This window comes from Oncorhynchus kisutch, unplaced genomic scaffold, assembly GCF_002021735.2.
Source record: "Oncorhynchus kisutch isolate 150728-3 unplaced genomic scaffold, Okis_V2 Okis07a-Okis12b_hom, whole genome shotgun sequence".
Classification (NCBI taxonomy): domain Eukaryota; kingdom Metazoa; phylum Chordata; class Actinopteri; order Salmoniformes; family Salmonidae; genus Oncorhynchus; species Oncorhynchus kisutch.
Window position 1 is genome coordinate 9,719,579 of NW_022261984.1, and position 19,462 is coordinate 9,739,040.

Consider the following 19,462-nt stretch of genomic DNA (forward strand, 5'->3'; position numbering starts at 1 on the left):
TCTGGGACCTGTTGGATCGGAGGGTAAGGGCTATAGGGCACGTCTGGGACCTGTTGGATCGGAGGGTGAGGGCTATAGGGCACGTCTGGGACCTGTTGGATCGGAGGGTGAGGGCTAGGGCACGTCTGGGACCTGTTGGATCGGAGGGTAAGGGCTGAAAGTAAACACAGTTGACAGTGAGAGGACGTTTGTTTTTTTTGCTGAAATTAACAAACATGCAGAACACACGACATACACTTTTTATATATTTCCTTCCTCACATTCCATAAACACACACAGTTATATTTGCTTATTATCTCCCCCCCCCCCCCCCCCTCCCCTCGCCGGGTGTGTTTTCCCAGTTGACCATGGCAGCAGAGGAGAGACCGTGGCTCTGGGTGGTCTACATACTGACTGTTGGTCTGCCCATAGGACTGACTGTGTTATTCTGCTGGCCCAAGGTAACACACCAACACTACGGACTTGTTACTCACACTAACTGGTGTTTCCTGCTCTTGTCTGTTTCATATTCAATTCATCTTGTTGTCATTTTCACTCTACAGCCAAACAACACTCCTACAGTGGGGCAAAAAAAAGTATTTAGTCAGCCACCAATTGTGCAAGTTCTCCCTCTTAAAAAGATGAGAGAGGCCTGTAATTTTCATCATAGGTACACTTCAACTATGACAGACAAAATGAGAAAAATAAATCCAGAAATCACATTGTAGGATATTTTATGAATTTATATGCAAATTATGGTGGAAAATAAGCATTTGGTCACCTACAAACAGGCAAGATTTCTGGCTCTCACAGACCTGTAACTTCTTCTTTAAGAGGCTCCTCTGTCCTCCACTTTGTAAGAGGGTATTTATCATTATAGCACACCTCTACTAACCACCAGCTCATTGTCTGACTCTCTCTCCTCTCTCTCTGACTCTCTCTCTCCCTCTGACTCCTCTTTCTCTGACTCTCTCTCTGACTCTCTCTCTCTCCCTCTGACTCCTCTTTCTCTGACTCTCTCTCTGACTCTCTCTCTGACTCTCTCTCCCCCTCTGACTCCTCTTTCTCTGACTCTCTCTCTCCCTCTGACTCCTCTTTCTCTGACTCTCTCTCTGACTCTCTCTCTGACTCTCTCTCTGACTCTGACTCCTCTTTCTCTGACTCTCTTTCTGACACAGAAATCAGATGATGACTATGTGTACAAGAAGGTGGACCCGCCTAAACCCGATGTAGAAGAGGAGGAGGAAGAGGATGATGAAGAGAGGAGGAGGAAGAAGAAGAGGAGAAGAGGAGAAGGGAGACCAAGCAGCTAAGGCCAAACCTACTGAGAGTCCAAACCTGCAGGTCAGAGAGAAGACATGAGATCTCTCTCTCTCTCCCTCTTCCTCCCTCTCCTCCCTCTCCTCCCCCCTCTCTCTCTCCTCTTTCCCTCTCGCTCCCCTCTTCTCCCCCCTCTCTCCCTCTTTCCCTCTCGATCCTCTCTTCCCCCCCTCTTCTCCCTCTTTCCCTCCGCTCCTTCCCCCCCTTCTCTCTCCCTCTTCCCCTCTCGCTCCTTCTTCCTCCCCCCCTCTCTCTCTTTCCCTCTCGCTCCTTCTTTCCCTCTCTCTCTCTCTCTCCCTCTTTCCCTTCGCTCCTTCCTCCTCCTCTCTCTCTCCCTCTTTCCCTCTCTCTCCTTCCTCCTCCCTCCCCTCTCTCTCCCTCTTTCCCTCTCTCTCCCTCTTTCCCTCTCGCTCCTTCCTCCTCCCCTCTCTCTCCCTCTTTCCCTCTCGCTCCCTCTTCCTCCCCTCTCTCTCCTCTTTCCCTCTCGCTCCTTCCTCCTCCCCTCTCTCTCCTCTCCTCTCTCTTCCCTCTCGCTCCTTCCTCCTCCCCTCTCTCTCTCCCTCTTTCCCTCTCGCTCCTTCCTCCTCCCCTCTCTCTCCCTCTTCCCCTCGCTCCTTCCTCCTTCCCCTCTCTCTCCCTCTTTCCCTCTCGCTCCTTCCTCCTCCCCCTCTCTCCCTCTTTCCCTCTCGCTCCTTCTCCCTCCCCTCTCTCCTCCCCTCGCCCTCTCCGCTTCCTCCCCTCTCCTCCCCCCTCTCTTCCCCCTTCCCTCCTCCCTCCCCCTCCCTCCCCCCTCTCTCTCCCGCTTCCTCCCCCTCTCTCTGTCTATTCCTCCCGCCTCTCTCTGCCTATTCCTCCCCCTCTCTCCTTCCTCCCCCCTCTCTCTCCCTCTTCCCCCCTCTCTCTCTGCCTATTCCTTCCCCCTCTCTCTCCCGCTTCCTCCCCCTCTCTCTGCCTATTCCTCCCCCCTCTCTCTCCTTTTCCTCCCCCCTCTCTCTCCTGCTTCCTCCCCCCTCTCTCTCCCGCTTCCTCCCCCCCTCTCTCTCCCGCTTCCTCCCCCCTCTCTCTCCCGCTTCCTCCCCCTCTCTCTCCCGCTTCCTCTCTCTCCCTCTTCCTCCCCCCTCTCCCTCCCTCTTCCCCCTCTCCTTCCTCCCCCCTCTCTCTCCCTCTCCTTCCTCCCCCCCTCTCTCTCCCTCTCCTTCCTCCCCCCTCTCTCTCCCTCTCCTTCCTCCCCCCTCTCTCTCCCTCTTCCTCCCCCCTCTCTCTCCCTCTTCCTCCCCCCCTCTCTCTCCCTCTTTCCCTCTCCACTCCTCCCCCCCCCTCTCTCTCCCTCTTCCTCCCCCCTCTCTCTCCCGCTATCCCCCCCTATCTCTCTCTCTTCCTCCCCCTCTCTCTCCCTCTTCCTCCCCCCTCTCTCTTCCCCCCTCTCCCTCTTAGTTAATATTTCCTCTCATTCTTCTTTTCTCTTTCAGAAGAGAAGAAAGAGAAGGCGGAGGAGGAGAGTGGGGCAGCTGGAGGGGACAGCGTAGAAGATGAAGAGGACGATGAGGAGGATGAAGGAGAGGAGGAAGAAGAGACCAAGTCCAATGAGGCAGCATCGGATGATGTCAGTGCTGAGGTTCTCTCTTAGTTTTCTGAAAGATCGAAACGTCACTCGTTTCACACATTTGACCCTCTGAAACTCTGGCTTCACCCAGATTATCTCTCCTTCCTCCCAAAGTGTACACTTGTTCACTTCCCTTCACTGAAATGACTGGTTTACTAAATATGGTGGAAACTCCCACTAGTCCTCCACCAATCCAATGCTTCTAGATTTGTGGGAAGAAGGGAACAAGTGCACACTTCAGGAGAAAGTAGACATTGGGACACCTTGTCTTTCATTCATTCATTCTTTTTCAACCCTCGTTTCCAAGCAGAAGGTGGAGGCAGACGAGGGGGGCCACAGCGTTGGCGACGGACACAAACAGGCCGTGAGGAAGAGGAGGGTACGGAAAGACTGATGAAGACCAACGACAACAAATGAAGCCTTCTCTCTCTCTCTCCTCCTCTCTCTCTCCTCCTCTCTCTCTCCTTCACTCTCTGTCTCTCTCTCTCTTTTTCTCTCTCTCGGTCTCTCTCTCCTCCTTTCTCTCTCTCTCTCTCTCTCTTCCTCCTCTCTCTCTCCTCTCTCCTCTCTGCATGCCCTCTGGTGGTCCTAGTGACCAAGATACTACCCCTCCTCCCCCATCAGTCAAATGTTCTCTCTATCCGTTACGCCTCTCTCTAAGGCCATCGAGGCTACCCTGACCCCCCCCCCCCCCCAACCCTCCTTTCTTCCAAAATGAATACTATGCCCCCTCATCTCCTTCCTCCTTCCCCCCCATCCTCTTCATCAGCTGCAACTTTCTAACCCCCCCTCTCCTCTTCAGCGTCCAGTCTTCCTGACTATAGTTCCTAGTTCTGGTTTATTGTTGACATTTTGTACAGCTTCAGAAGTATTCTTTTTATTCAACCTGAAGTTGAAAGGACAGCTCTCTCTGGCTCTCTCTGGCTCTCTCTGGCTCTCTCTGGCTTGTGTCTCACACCCTGTTCCCTGGAGAAGAACTTTGGTCAAAGTAGGGCACTACATGGGGGGGATTAGGTGTTAAAAAGTAGTGTACTACATGGGGGGGGGATAAGGTGTTAAAAAGTAGTGTACTACATGGGGGGGGATAAGGTGTTAAAAAGTAGTGCACTACATGGGGGGCGATTAGGTGTTAAAAAGTAGTGTACTACATGGGGGGGGATAAGGTGTTAAAAATAGTGTACTACATGGGGGGGGATAAGGTGTTAAAAAGTAGGGTACTACATAGGGGGGTAAGGAGTTAAAAAGTAGTGCACTACATGGGGGGGGGGTAAGGAGTTAAAAGTAGTGCACTACATGGGGGGGGGGTAAGGAGTTAAAAAGTAGTGCACTACATGGGGGGGGTAAGGAGTTAAAAAGTAGTGCACTACATGGGGGGGGTAAGGAGTTAAAAGTAGTGCACTACATGGGGGGGGGTAAGGAGTTCAAAAGTAGTGCACTACATGGGGGGGGTAAGGAGTTCAAAAGTAGTGCACTACATGGGGGGGGATAAGGTGTTAAAAAGTAGAGCACTACATGGGGGGTAAGGAGTTCAAAAGTAGTGCACTACATGGGGGGGGTAAGGAGTTCAAAAGTAGTGCACTACATGGGGGGGGGGTAAGGAGTTCAAAAGTAGTGCACTACATGGGGGGGGTAAGGAGTTCAAAAGTAGTGCACTACATGGGGGGGGTAAGGAGTTAAAAAGTAGTGCACTACATGGGGGGGTAAGGAGTTCAAAAGTAGTGCACTACATGGGGGGGGTAAGGAGTTCAAAAGTAGTGCACTACATGGGGGGGGTAAGGAGTTCAAAAGTAGTGCACTACATGGGGGGGAATAAGGTGTTAAAAAGTAGGGCACTACATGGGGAATAGGCTGGTCAGAGAGAGAGAAGACCTCTATAGCCATGCTACTGTATTGCTGCTGTGTGACTGAAGGTACCATGTTTCTCCTGGTCTCAGATCTGCGTGTCGTTGGAGTCAATTCCTCTTGACTATTATTGGGACAAGATTTGTCTCTAAAATACAAACTGGGCATCCCAAATGGCACCCCGTTCCCGTTTATATTGAACTACCCTAATGGGCCCTGGTCAGAAGTAGTATACTATATAGGGAATAGGGCTCTGGTCAGAAGTAGTGCACTATATAATGGGAATGGGGACCTGGTCTAAAGTAGTATACTGTATAGGGAATAGGGCTCTGGTCAAAAGTAGTGCACTATATAGGAAATAGGGACCTGGTCTAAAGTAGTATACTATATAGGGAATAGGGCTCTGGTCAGAAGCTGTGCACTATATAGGGAATAGGCCTCTGGTCAGAAGTAGAATACTATATAGGGAATAGGGTGCCTCTGGTCAGAAGTTGTATACTATATAGGGAATAGGGAATAGGCCTCTGGTCAGAAGTAGTATACTATATAGGGAATAGGGTGCCTCTGGTCAGAAGCTGTGCACTATATAGCGAATAGGGTGCCATTTGGGATGTAGATATACAGATCTGGGACCAGTCTTAAAGTTTGACTACAGAGACAGAAGGATATTTTCAGACAAGAAGGCGCCTTACGTCAGGTTTAAGGTTAGACGTCTACTTTAGATTGTTTTGTTTTTCAATCATTAACTTCTAAAAGGAAGTTCATAATATAATATGGCAGTTCTTTATGTGGTCGTTTGTTTTTTAAACTAAATTATATGGATTTGAAAATCGGCACTGATAAAAATCTATTTATTTATTGTAAACTCCTCCCTCTCATTCATTTTACGGCTCAATTTAAAACAGAAGAAAATATCACAATGCAGTTTTTTCTCTTTTGAGTGAATGGAAATGTTTGGGATGTTTAAAAAATATATATATATATATTAATAATTTGTAGTTAGTTTTACCACTGTTTTGCTTATTGTGAGCCTACGTCAGAACAAACAACTTGTTTTCCCCAAAGTCGACGTTAAAACCCTCTGTTCTCCACCCGAGGCTGCTGGGTATTCCGGAATATCCAAACTCCGGTTCCGGAATGAATTAGAAATAATTCCGTCTTGTATGGAAAGAGATGTGCAGATTTCTGATTTTTGTTTGTTCTGTTTTCTAGTAAAAATGTTTTCTGTTCTTGTACGACAACCAGGCATATTTCCCTGTTTTCAATAAGTTGCAAATTGTACATTGCTCTTGGAAAATTAAATATTTAATACAATAAAAGTCTTACTAGTTAGTCGTACTTGTTGTAAAGCCTGGTCCCAGATCTGTTTGTGGTCTTTCCCAACCCATATCTGTCATTGTCAAGGAGTTGGTTTAACACTGTCAAACAGACTGGCTCTCAGGCTAACTTGTCATTGTGCTGTTTGGTTTGGGGTCCATGAGAAGTGCTGAGTCATTGCATGATTAACTATGACTAGTGTTGTACTCGGCTGCTCCACCCAAGGAGTTGTCTGAAGTGTGGCCTTGAAAGGGAACATCACCCTCTGGGTCGGGAACAGAGCATTCTTGACTTGCCTGGGTTGCACTGGAACAAGGTCAACTCTTTCATTTATTTTCTTAACCTTTATTTAAATAGACATATCAGTTAAAAACAAATTCTTATTTTCAATGACGGCCTAGGAACAGTGGGTTAACTGCCTTGTTCAGGGGAACAGTGGGTTAACTGCCTTGTTCAGGGGAACAGTGGGTTAACTGCCTTGTTCAGGGGAACAGTGGGTTAGCTGCCTTGTTCAGGGGAACAGTGGGTTAACTGCCTTGTTCAGGGGAACAGTGGGTTAACTGCCTTGTTCAGGGGAACAGTGGGTTAACTGCCTTGTTCAGGGGAACAGTGGGTTAACTGCCTTGTTCAGGGGAACAGTGGGTTAACTGCCTTGTTCAGGGGAACAGTGGGTTAACTGCCTTGTTCAGGGGAACAGTGGGTTAACTGCCTTGTTCAGGGGAACAGTGGGTTAACTGCCTTGTTAAGGGGAACAGTGGGTTAACTGCCTTGTTCAGGGGAACAGTGGGTTAACTGCCTTGTTCAGGGGAACAGTGGGTTAACTGCCTTGTTCAGGGGAACAGTGGGTTAACTGCCTTGTTCAGGGGAACAGTGGGTTAACTGCCTTGTTCAGGGGAACAGTGGGTTAACTGCCTTGTTCAGGGGAACAGTGGGTTAACTGCCTTGTTCAGGGGAACAGTGGGTTAACTGCCTTGTTCAGGGGAACAGTGGGTTAACTGCCTTGTTCAGGGGAACAGTGGGTTAACTGCCTTGTTCAGGGGAACAGTGGGTTAACTGCCTTGTTCAGGGGAACAGTGGGTTAACTGCCTGTTCAGGGGAACAGTGGGTTAACTGCCTGTTCAGGGGAACAGTGGGTTAACTGCCTTGTTCAGGGGAACAGTGGGTTAACTGCCTTGTTCAGGGGAACAGTGGGTTAACTGCCTTGTTCAGGGGAACAGTGGGTTAACTGCCTTGTTCAGGGGAACAGTGGGTTAACTGCCTTGTTCAGGGGAACAGTGGGTTAACTGCCTTGTTCAGGGGAACAGTGGGTTAACTGCCTTGTTCAGGGGAACAGTGGGTTAACTGCCTTGTTCAGGGGAACAGTTGTTTAACTGCCTGTTCAGGGGAACAGTGGGTTAACTGCCTGTTCAGGGGAACAGTGGGTTAACTGCCTTGTTCAGGGGAACAGTGGGTTAACTGCCTTGTTCAGGGGAACAGTGGGTTAACTGCCTGTTCAGGGGAACAGTGGGTTAACTGCCTTGTTCAGGGGAACAGTGGGTTAACTGCCTTGTTCAGGGGAACAGTGGGTTAACTGCCTTGTTCAGGGGAACAGTGGGTTAACTGCCTTGTTCAGGGGAACAGTGGGTCAACTGCCTTGTTCAGGGGAACAGTGGGTTAACTGCCTTGTTCAGGGGCAGAAGGACAGATTTTTACGTTTGTCAGCTCGGGGGTTTGATTCGGTTGCAAGTCCAACGCTCTAATCACTAGACTTCTCTGCCGTCCAGAGAACCTATATAAACTAATCAAGATCTCTCACTAAGGATGCATCTCACATGTCAAGAGGCCTTTTATCCTTGTCTCCTTTCATTCTATCCTTGTCTCCTTGCCTCCTTCACTCCTTTTCTTATTTCCATATTGATACAGTTACACTGCCGACTCGTACAAAAGCATCAGAAGTATTTTTTTTTTTATTAAAACAAAAGTGTTAAAAGGCAACATAGTCATAGAATCTCTAAACTTCTACACAGCAGGCAGTTAGTTCCATAGGATGTGTGTGTTATCAACATGCCTGAAGGAAAAACTAAGTTTAATGTCCCAAACTGGCACTCTGTTCCCTAGAGAGTGGACAACTTTTGACCAGGGACCTATAGGCCCAAAGTAGTGCACTATATAGGGAATATGGTGCCATTTTTGGACTAACAAGAGTCAGTGGAACATACAATATAATACCATTTTTAACATAATACAAAATAAAAAAAATACCATTTTAAATTGAAATAAAAAATAAATAACGTGATGCATTGAAGTGCAGTGGAATCATCTCAATATTCCCCAATCTTTTCCTTTAGCACCTGGAACCAATAGAACCACAGAATGATTCTCTGGTAGAACCTCTTGCTCAAAACGCCGATCTCCGTACAATTGAGTGTTGTGATTCTTCCTGATTTTAATTAGGCCTTTCTGACCACTTTGTCCTCTATTCAAATAGAATTGAAACGGACCTAGCTATCTCCTAGCCAAAATCCCAACTGTTCATGTTGTCCTGATCACATCCCTGATAAAGGCTCTCATAGAATCTCTTGCTAGTACCTGTACCTTATTTCTCTCTACTATAACCAGCCTAGGACAGCACAGTCATGCTTCCACAGTCCATTACTATAACCAGCCTAGGACAGCACAGTCATGCTTCCACAGGCCATTACTATAACCAGCCTAGGACAGCACAGTCATGCTTCCACAGTCCATTACTATAACCAGCCTAGGACAGCACAGTCATGCTTCCACAGTCCATTACTATAACCAGGAATAACAACGTTCCTTATCAGCAGCTCTGACGGAACCTTCCGGAGTGTTCTACAGCCTGAGTGTTCTAATCAATACCACTCAAGGTTCTTAAGTGTAAAAAGCAGAGCTCTCTTCTGTCCTCCCTCACTCTATCCTCCCTCCGCTCCCTCCCCTCACTCCCCTCACTCTATCCTCGCTCCACCCATCATAGGTAAAGGAGGCCGCCTCACCCTGTAGTGTAACTTGACCCTAGTCCAGGGTTGCATTCAAGAGGGCATCGTTTGTTATGTACAGCAGAATACAGGTTCACTGTGCTTTTTCCTTCCCTTACTGACTCCACACAGCACTCCATGGTGACGATATGAATTAGGAATCCCATTCCTGGTGGAATGAGTAGCATACCAGGGACGACAACACACATCGGAGTATCTTAGTAGTACCGCTTAATTTTTTTTAACCTCATACAGAATCATATTTCATAATGTTTGTGTTGATCAACCATTTAAAAAAAACAGACACTTAGTAACCTTTTGACCAATCAGATGAGAGAGAACAGTCGATGGGATGCGTTATATTATTGTATTACATTGGCATGTCATTCAATATGTTTGATTCATTTTGGGGGCCAGGGAGTTTGGCCATATTCATATCCAACAAGTCCAGTTTCCTTCCACGTCCAACCAGTCACCAAAATAAAAAGGTCTGATGTCATAACTCATTAGAGATGCCGTTGACATGACAACGCAAAACAGTATTATTAGATGAATTATAAAAACAGTTAAATTATGTTGGGGGGGGTTTATGTTAGGAGGAGGGTAAAAAGAGGTCAAACAAGAATGTAAACTGGACTCTTAGGGGTGTAGTTGGAGTGGAGGGAGGATTTTGGGGTCTGGAATTAGAAGTTGCCCCCTAACCACAGATCTAGGATCAGACTACTCTACATAGTACACTACTTCTCACCAGAGCTTATGGCATCCTATTCCCTACATAGTACACTACTTTTAATCAGAGCTCATGGCATCCTATTCCCTACATAGTACACTACTTTTAATCAGAGCTCATGGCATCCTATTCCCTACATAGTACACAACTTTTAATCAGAGCTTATGGCATCCTATTCCCTACATAGTACACTACTTTTAATCAGAGCTCATGGCATCCTATTCCCTACATAGTACACAACTTTTAACCAGAGCTTATGGCATCCTATTCCCTACATAGTACACTACTTTTAACCAGAGCTTATGGCATTCTGTACACTACATAGTGCACTACTTTTAACCAGAGCTTATGGCATTCTGTACACTACATAGTGCACTACTTAGGAAATAATCTGCCATTTGGAACACGCCCATATCTGTCCCTAGAACTGTGGTCACAAACATCTTCTACCTCCTCTGCTGTCATTTGGGAGAGGAGATGTTGCAGGTAGCCTGAGTGCCCGTCTGTCTGTGCCATCATGCCTGTTTGTGTCGGCACAAACAGACCTGCTACCAGGCTATTGTAGGTGGTCTCAACTCCCCTTGGTCGCCGTGGGTTACTTCCGTTTGCTCTTGTTGTCGGTGGTTTGGAACACGCTGGAGGCCGACATGAGGTTCTCAATGTACTGGCCTAGAACCTGGTTCTCCGACTTCAACTTCAGGTTCTCCTCTTTGACCGCATCCACACGTGCTGACAGGTCTGGAACAACAGAGGTACGGAACTTAGAACTAGACAGACCAGTGATTCCCCTAGATAATTGTTTTTAAGGCTGGGTGCAACAGAGTTTGACAGGGAGGCCTAAGTAATGATGGATGAAACACCGATACAGAACCAGAAGCCTCCTGATCGCTTATTCCACATCAATGCCCAATACTCCTCCCTGCCAGACTAGACTGAATGTTTTAGCTTATTCCACATCAATGCCCAATACTCCTCCCTACCAGACTAGACTGAATGTTTTAGCTTATTCCACATCAATGCCCAATACTCCTCCCTACCAGACTAGACTGAATGTTTTAGCTTATTCCACATCAATGCCCAATACTCCTCCCTACCAGACTAGACTGAATGTTTTAGCTTATTCCACATCAATGCCCAATACTCCTCCCTACCAGACTAGACTGAATGTTTTAGCTTATTCCACGTCAATGCCAAATACTCCTCCCTACCAGACTAGACTGAATGTTTTAGCTTATTCCACATCAATGCCCAATACTCCTCCCTGCCAGACTAGACTGAATGTTTTAGCTTATTCCACATCAATGCCCAATACTCCTCCCTGCCAGACTAGACTGAATGTTTTAGCTTATTCCACATCAATGCCCAATACTCCTCCCTACCAGACTAGACTGAATGTTTTAGCTTATTCCACATCAATGCCCAATACTCCTCCCTACCAGACTAGACTGAATGTTTTAGCTTATTCCACATCAATGCCCAATACTCCTCCCTGCCAGACTAGACTGAATGTTTTAGCTTATTCCACATCAATGCCCAATACTCCTCCCTGCCAGACTAGACTGAATGTTTTAGCTTATTCCACATCAATGCCCAATACTCCTCCCTGCCAGACTAGACTGAATGTTTTAGCTTATTCCACATCAATGCCCAATACTCCTCCCTGCCAGACTAGACTGAATGTTTTAGCTTATTCCACGTCAATGCCAAATACTCCTCCCTACCAGACTAGACTGAATGTTTTAGCTTATTCCACATCAATGCCCAATACTCCTCCCTACCAGACTAGACTGAATGTTTTAGCTTATTCCACATCAATGCCCAATACTCCTCCCTACCAGACTAGACTGAATGTTTTAGCTTATTCCACGTCAATGCCCAATACTCCTCCCTACCAGACTAGACTGAATGTTTTAGCTTATTCCACATCAATGCCCAATACTCCTCCCTGCCAGACTAGACTGAATGTTTTAGCTTATTCCACGTCAATGCCCAATACTCCTCCCTGCCAGACTAGACTGAATGTTTAGCAGCACCAGACTGCTGTATTAAATATAAACACGTCCCAAATGGGACCCTATTCCCTACACAGTGCACTACTTTTGACCAGGGCCCTTAGGGAATAGGGTGCCATTTTGGACAAGACCCTTAAATCCATCCGAGGCAGGAAGGGAGTAGCTGTATTAGCCTCACAGAGAGGATGGTCAGGGTAACACCCCCCCCACCTCCACACTAAACTGTGTTGAAGATAGAATCGGAGACCCATTTAGGAGCTCCATTAACACAACTGGAGCCTCACTGACAGAGAGAGGAGACATGAACACACCTTCCACTGTGTAACAGAGAGGAGACATGAACACACCTTCCACTGTGTAACAGAGAGGAGACATGAACACACCTTCCACTGTGTAACAGAGAGGAGACATGAACACACCTTCCACTGTGTAACAGAGAGGAGACATGAACACACCTTCCACTGTGTAACAGAGAGGAGACATGAACACACCTTCCACTGTGTAACAGAGAGGAGACATGAACACACCTTCCACTGTGTAACAGAGAGGAGACATGAACACACCTTCCACTGTGTAACAGAGAGGAGACATGAACACACCTTCCACTGTGTAACAGAGAGGAGACATGAACACACCTTCCACTGTGTAGCAGAGAGAAGACATGAACACACCTTCCACTGTGTAACAGAGAGAGAGGAGACATGAACACACCTTCCACTGTGTAACAGAGAGGAGAGACATGAACACACCTTCCACTGTGTAGCAGAGAGGAGACATGAACACACCTTCCACTGTGTAGCAGAGAGGAGACATGAACACACCTTCCACTGTGTAACAGAGAGAGGAGACATGAACACACCTTCCACTGTGTAGCAGAGAGGAGAGAGATGAACATACCTTCCACTGTGTAACAGAGAGACATGAACACACCTTCCACTGTGTAACAGAGAGAGATGTGTATAACAGAGAGATGTGTGTGTAACAGAGAGAGAGAGAGATGTGTGTAACAGAGAGAGAGAGAGATGTGTGTAACAGAGAGAGAGAGAGAGATGTGTGTAACAGAGAGAGAGAGATGTGTGTAACAGAGAGAGATGTGTGTAACAGAGAGAGATGTGTGTAACAGAGAGAGATGTGTGTAACAGAGAGAGATGTGTGTAACAGAGAGATGTGTGTGTAACAGAGAGAGAGAGAGATGTGTGTAACAGAGAGAGAGAGAGATGTGTGTAACAGAGAGAGAGAGAGATGTGTGTAACAGAGAGAGATGTGTGTAACAGAGAGAGATGTGTGTAACAGAGAGAGATGTGTAACAGAGAGAGATGTGTAACAGAGAGAGATGTTACCTTCCAGTGTGTGTTGTAGCTCCAGCACCTGGTTGATGAGCCTCGTCTTCTCCTCCATCTCAACCTGGTTCTCCATGTCTCCTGACAAACACAACACACGCTATATTACTAAACACAACACACGCTATATTACTAAACACAACACACGCTATATTACTAAACACAACACACGCTATATTACTAAACACAACACACGCTATATTACTAAACACAACACACGCTATATTACTAAACACAACACACGCTATATTACTAAACACAACACACGCTATATTACTAAACACAACACACGCTATATTACTAAACACAACACACGCTATATTACTAAACACAACACACGCTATATTACTAAACACAACACACGCTATATTACTAAACACAACACACGCTATATTACTAAACACACACACGCTATATTACTAAACGGACGGACGGACGGACGGACGGACGGACGGACGGACGGACGGACGGACGGACGACGGACGGACGGACGGACGGACGGACGGACGGACGGACGGACGGACGGACGGACGGACGGACGGACGGACGGACGGACGGACGGACGGACGGACGGACGGACGGACGGACGGACGGACGGACGGACGGACGGACGGACGGACGGACGGACGGACGGACGGACGGACGGACGGACGGACGGACGGACGGACGGACGGACGGACGGACGGACGGACGGACGGACGGACGGACGGACGGACGGACGGACGGACGACGGACGGACGGACGGACGGACGGACGGACGGACGGACGGACGGACGGACGGACGGACGGACGGACGGACGGACGGACGGACGGACGGACGGACGGACGGACGGACGGACGGACGGACAGACAGACAGACAGACAGACAGACAGACAGACAGACAGACAGACAGACAGACGTGTTGTTGTTCATTACCATCCATGTGACAGTTCATGGTGAAGTCCTCGTTGTCCTGTCTGGTGAGCAGGACTGCAGTTCCTCTGTCCCCTGTAGACACATCAAGGTGAGCGAAACATATAGTTAGATCATATGATTTATATTCTACATCTTTATTTAACTGGGTAAGTCAGTTAGGAACAAATTATTATTTACAATGACGGCCTACCCCCGGCCAAACCCTCACGACGCTGGGGGTTTGTGCGCCGCCCTACGGGACTCCCAATCACGACCGGTGGTGATACAGCCTGGAATCGAACCAGGGTCTGTAGTGACGTCTCTAGCACTGAGACACAGTGCCTTAGACCGCTGAACCAGGGTCTGTAGTGACGCCTCAGACCGCTGAACCAGGGTCTGTAGTGACGCCTTTAGCACTGAGACACAGTGCCTTAGACCGCTGAACCAGGGTCTGTAGTGACGTCTCTAGCACTGAGATGCAGTGCCTTAGACCGCTGAACCAGGGTCTGTAGTGACGCCTCTAGCACTGAGACACAGTGCCTTAGACCACTGAACCAGGGTCTGTAGTGATGCCTTAGACCGCTGAACCAGGGTCTGTAGTGATGCCTTAGACCGCTGAACCAGGGTCTGTAGTGACGCCTTAGACCGCTGAACCAAATCAAATCAAATTTTATTTGTCACATACACATGGTTACCAGATGTTAATGCGAGTGTAGCGAAATGCTTGTGCTTCTAGTTCCGACAATGCAGTAATAACGAACAAGTAATCTAACTAACAATTCCCAAAACTACTGTCTTATACACAGTGTAAGGGGATAAAGAATATGTACATAAGGATATATGAATGAGTGATGGTACAGAGCAGCATAGGCAAGACACAGTAGATGATATCGAGTACAGTATATACATATGAGATGAGTATGTAAACCAAGTGGCATAGTTAAAGTGGCTAGTGATACATGTATTACATAAGGATGCAGTATTACATAAGGATGAACCAGGGTCTGTAGTGACGCCTCTAGCACTGAGACGCAGTGCCTTAGACCGCTGAACCAGGGTCTGTAGTGACGCCTCAGACCGCTGAACCAGGGTCTGTAGTGACGTCTCTAGCACTGAGATGCAGTGCCTTCGACCACTGCTCCACAAGGGTCCAAAACAACGTAACATGTGCGGGAAATGTCACTGCCATCTCATTCAAAGAGACCTCATCTGTCCCGAAACCAAAAAGCCCTTGGTCTCCAACTAACGGTCCCCAGTTAACTCCTCGACCTGCCGAACGGACTAGTAACTCAAACAACGAGGATAAAGTTAGCTAGAGAAGTGAACACCAGTAGTACTACATTAGCTGGCTACCATCATCTACTTACCCAAACAAGTAGACAGAGGAAGACATAACAGGCCAAGATGACAAGTGATGTTAGCTGTCTCTCTAGCTGTTACAGTAACTAAACACACCCAAGACCAGCCAGCTAGCTGTCTCTCTATCTGTTACAGTAACTAAACACACCCAAGACCAGCCAGCTAGCTGTCTCTCTAGCTGTTACAGTAACTAAACAACAACACACCCAAGACCAGCCAGCTAGCTGTCTCTCTAGCTGTTACAGTAACTAAACAACAACACACCCAAGACCAGCCAGCTAGCTGTCCCTCTAGCTGTTACAGTAACTAAACACACCCAAGACCAGCCAGCTAGCTGTCCCTCTAGCTGTTACAGTAACTAAACACACCCAAGACCAGCCAGCTAGCTGTCTCTCTAGCTGTTACAGTAACTAAACACACCCAAGACCAGCCAGCTAGCTGTCTCTCTATCTGTTACAGTAACTAAACACACCCAAGACCAGCCAGCTAGCTGTCTCTCTAGCTGTTACAGTAACTAAACACACCCAAGACCAGCCAGCTAGCTGTCTCTCTAGCTGTTACAGTAACTAAACAACAACACACCCAAGACCAGCCAGCTAGCTGTCCCTCTAGCTGTTACAGTAACTAAACACACCCAAGACCAGCCAGCTAGCTGTCCCTCTAGCTGTTACAGTAACTAAACACACCCAAGACCAGCCAGCTAGCTGTCTCTCTAGCTGTTACAGTAACTAAACACACCCAAGACCAGCCAGCTAGCTGTCTCTCTAGCTGTTACAGTAACTAAACACACCCAAGACCAGCCAGCTAGCTGTCTCTCTAGCTGTTACAGTAACTAAACACACCCAAGACCAGCCAGCTAGCTGTCTCTCTAGCTGTTACAGTAACTAAACAACAACACACCCAAGACCAGCCAGCTAGCTGTCTCTCTAGCTGTTACAGTAACTAAACACACCCAAGACCAGACAGCTAGCTGTCCCTCTAGCTGTTACAGTAACTAAACACACCCACGACCAGCCAGCAGGTAAGTTAGCATAGCGGCAGGCTAATGTTAGCCATCTAGCTGGTTCATACGGTATGCTCACCTTTTACAGAGAAGCAAGAAAACGACTCCTGTATCTAACTACCGGCTGTCACATTAATAACCGCGATATTATGATGTTAGTTTGTGTACCTAACTAAGTCGTAGTTAGTCACAATGCTCGTTACAGTAGCAAGTTAGACAGCTAAAATCTCAGAAAATCTGTCAAATCCGTAGAATTGACGTGCGATTCTCAACAACGACAAGCCTCGTAGTCTCGTTACATTTCTGAAATGTCAGTCACTTACCCTTCGATTATAATAACAATATGGTGTCAAAACGTTAGCCGGGGTTTTGTGTGGATAACGTTGTTATGTGCTAGACGACACTGCGGATTTCCATGTATGACAGTCGGCGATGGGACGTCCTCACATTATCTGGGTGTAGGAACCGACGCGGCCGACAGGGGGAGCAGCGCAGTGCAAACAGACACAGCCGGAAGCAAAATATAACGCCACATTTATTGGCCCCCGAAACAATATGCTTGTATGACCTCATTCCCTCCTCTTGTCTACTTGCTCCTTCCACTAGACGTAGACTAGTAGTCTGATGAAGGGAAAACGTGAAGGACATTTGATATCCGATAGGTGTGGCAGCACTGTGTGCGTCTGTGTGCGTACATTGTTTGTGAAGGTTGTATCTGTTTGTGCCGATAGTACAGCCTCAGACACCGTAAACACACACACACTGCAGCTCTGACAGTCTCTCGGTCACTCCCTGAGTAGTGAACTACACAGGCTAGCGGAGCAACAGCAGTTGGCAACACCATATCACAGCCACCAGTGTGCTTGGTTACTCTCTGCTCTGTGCTCCAGTTTGAAGGGTTTATATGTCTCCTTCTGTCTGCAGCTAAGACCAACCCAGGTGAGACTGTTGCTTGGCCAACCCTACCCAGTCTGTACCTCCAGTCCTGAGGTTCTGTACCTCTACTCCTAAGGTTCTGTACCTCTAGTCCTAAGGTCCTGTACCTCTAGTCCTAAGGTTCAGTACCTCCAGTCCTAAGGTTCTGTACCTCCAGTCCTAAGGTTCTGTACCTCCAGTCCTAAGGTTATGTACCTCCAGTCCTAAGGTTCTGTACCTCTAGTCCTAAGGTCCTGTACCTCTAGTCCTAAGGTTCAGTACCTCCAGTCCTAAGGTTCTGTACCTTATAGTACCTCAGTGTTCTGTAGGTTATAGTACCTCTGTGTTCTGTAGCTTATAGTACCTCAGTGTTCTGTAGCTTATAGTACCTCTATGTTCTGTAGCTTATAGTACCTCAGTGTTCTGTAGCTTATAGTACCTCAGTGTTCTGTAGCTTATAGTACCTCTGTGTTCTGTACCTTATAGTACCTCTATGTTCTGTAGCTTATAGTACCTCTGTGTTCTGTACCTTATAGTACCTCTATGTTCTGTAGCTTATAGTACCTCAGTGTTCTGTACCTTATAGTACCTCTATGTTCTGTACCTTATAGTACCTCACTGTTCTGTACCTCCAGTCCTAAGGTTCTGTACCTTATAGTACCTCAGTGTTCTGTACCTTATAGTACCTCTGTGTTCTGTACCTTATAGTACCTCTGTGTTCTGTAGCTTTGTGTTTGTCTCTGTCTCTCTGGCTTTTACAGTGTGCTTGTCTCTGTCTCTCTGGGGGAATGAGGCCTTTACAGTGTGTGTGTGTGTCTGTGTGTCTGTCTGTCTGTCTGTCTGTCTGTCTGTCTGTCTGTCTGTCTGTGGTTTCCTAGAAACAAGGGTGGCTCAACTTTGTCCTTTGGCTCAACTGTACCCCCCTCTCCCCTACAGGTGTGTAGGTGAATGGACAGAGCTACTAGCTTTGTAATTAAAGGTGAGTTTGTCTTACTTGTAGGTCTGTCATCGGCGAGGGAGATGTTGGTGAAACTCCCGTCCTCTTCTTCCAGCTCTGCTTCCATGACCGGACTGGAGTTTTCCCTGATTCACCCTCGTAGTTTCTTTTTCTCTCTGGTCTCTGGTCTCTGGTCTCTGGTCTCTGGACTCTGGTCTCTGGTCTCTGGACTCTGGTCTCTGGTCTCTAGTCTCTAGCCTAACCGTTCCATTCTCCCCGTCGGGCTGTTTTTCCCTCCTCACTCCTGCTTTCTTTCTCTCCTTATCGTTTGACTCTTTTCTCACAGTCCCTCTTTTTAGACATTTGTTTTCTCAACCTGCTTTATTCGTCTGTGTCACACCGTTGCCTCTCCTTCACCCCCGTCTCTCTCTCTCAGCGCCCCGCCCTCTAGGACACCTGTTCCCTTCAGGCGGCTGGCTCCCTCTCCTTCTGAATTATTTATGTTGTCACGGTTACCAGCCCAGATAGCCCTGGTTACTGGACAGGCGGCAGGTGACACTAGTTTTGTCCTGGGAAGCAGTTGCTGATTGGCTCATAAAGGTTTCAAAGTTCAGGGAGGGTTATTTGTTGGTTGAAAAGAAACACAAAACACTCAAGTGCCATAAACACACACAGTCTTAATCAGCTAAACTTGTGGGGACTCCATTCAAAATCCTATTTTCCCTAAATAGCATTTGACCTCGTGGGGACTAGCAAAATGTCCCCAGTTGGTCAAATACTTGTTTACTATTTTTGAGGGGACTTCTGGTCTCCACAATAAGAGTTAAACATGTCCACACACACACACACACACACACACACACACACACACACACACACACACACACACACACACACACACACACACACACACACACACACACACACACACACACACACACACACACACACACACACACACACACACACCTACCTTTCCCCATGCTCACTTGGTCACACATTAACTAGAGAAGGACATTAAGTACAGAGAGGTAAAGAGCCAGCAGACAGCTGCACCCTCTTTCTCCACTCCTTACTCTCTCTCTCTGTCTTTCTCCACTCCTTACTCTCTCTTTCTGTCTTTCTCCAATCCTTACTCTCTCTTTCTCCACTCCTTACTCTCTCTTTCTCCACTCCTTACTCTCTCTCTTTCTGTCTTTCTCCACTTCTTACTCTCTCTCTTTCTGTCTTTCTCC

The 19,462-nt window shown here is 47.4% G+C and overlaps 2 protein-coding genes and 1 long non-coding RNA gene across 4 annotated transcripts; 2 read left to right on the top strand and 1 right to left on the bottom strand.

The window, feature by feature from the left end:
* The first annotated feature begins 328 nt into the window (after positions 1-328).
* LOC116360141 (calnexin-like) lies at positions 329-1,298 on the top strand. The gene is made up of 2 exons (XM_031814811.1): positions 329-440; positions 1,158-1,298. Exons 1-2 carry the CDS (start codon positions 348-350, stop codon positions 1,290-1,292), a joined length of 228 nt encoding a protein of 75 aa, XP_031670671.1. The 5' UTR covers positions 329-347; the 3' UTR covers positions 1,293-1,298.
* Positions 1,299-2,756: 1,458 nt separating this feature from the next.
* Positions 2,757-3,799, top strand: LOC116360142 (uncharacterized). Its single transcript, XR_004206928.1, has 2 exons — positions 2,757-2,914; positions 3,213-3,799. It is a non-coding gene; the product is annotated as an uncharacterized LOC116360142 (long non-coding RNA).
* Positions 3,800-7,982: 4,183 nt separating this feature from the next.
* On the bottom strand, positions 7,983-18,658 carry LOC116360143 (short coiled-coil protein B). 2 transcript variants are annotated; one of them, XM_031814813.1, is made up of 4 exons: positions 18,285-18,658; positions 14,035-14,106; positions 13,119-13,199; positions 7,983-10,504 (listed from the first exon to the last, which is right to left on the bottom strand). In XM_031814813.1, exons 1-4 carry the CDS (start codon positions 18,352-18,354, stop codon positions 10,362-10,364), a joined length of 366 nt encoding a protein of 121 aa, XP_031670673.1. In that variant the 5' UTR covers positions 18,355-18,658; the 3' UTR covers positions 7,983-10,361. The 2 variants fall into 2 exon arrangements, with proteins under 2 accessions (XP_031670673.1, XP_031670674.1); XM_031814814.1 differs by lacking the exon at positions 18,285-18,658 and adding an exon at positions 16,699-16,878.
* Positions 18,659-19,462: the final 804 nt, after the last annotated feature.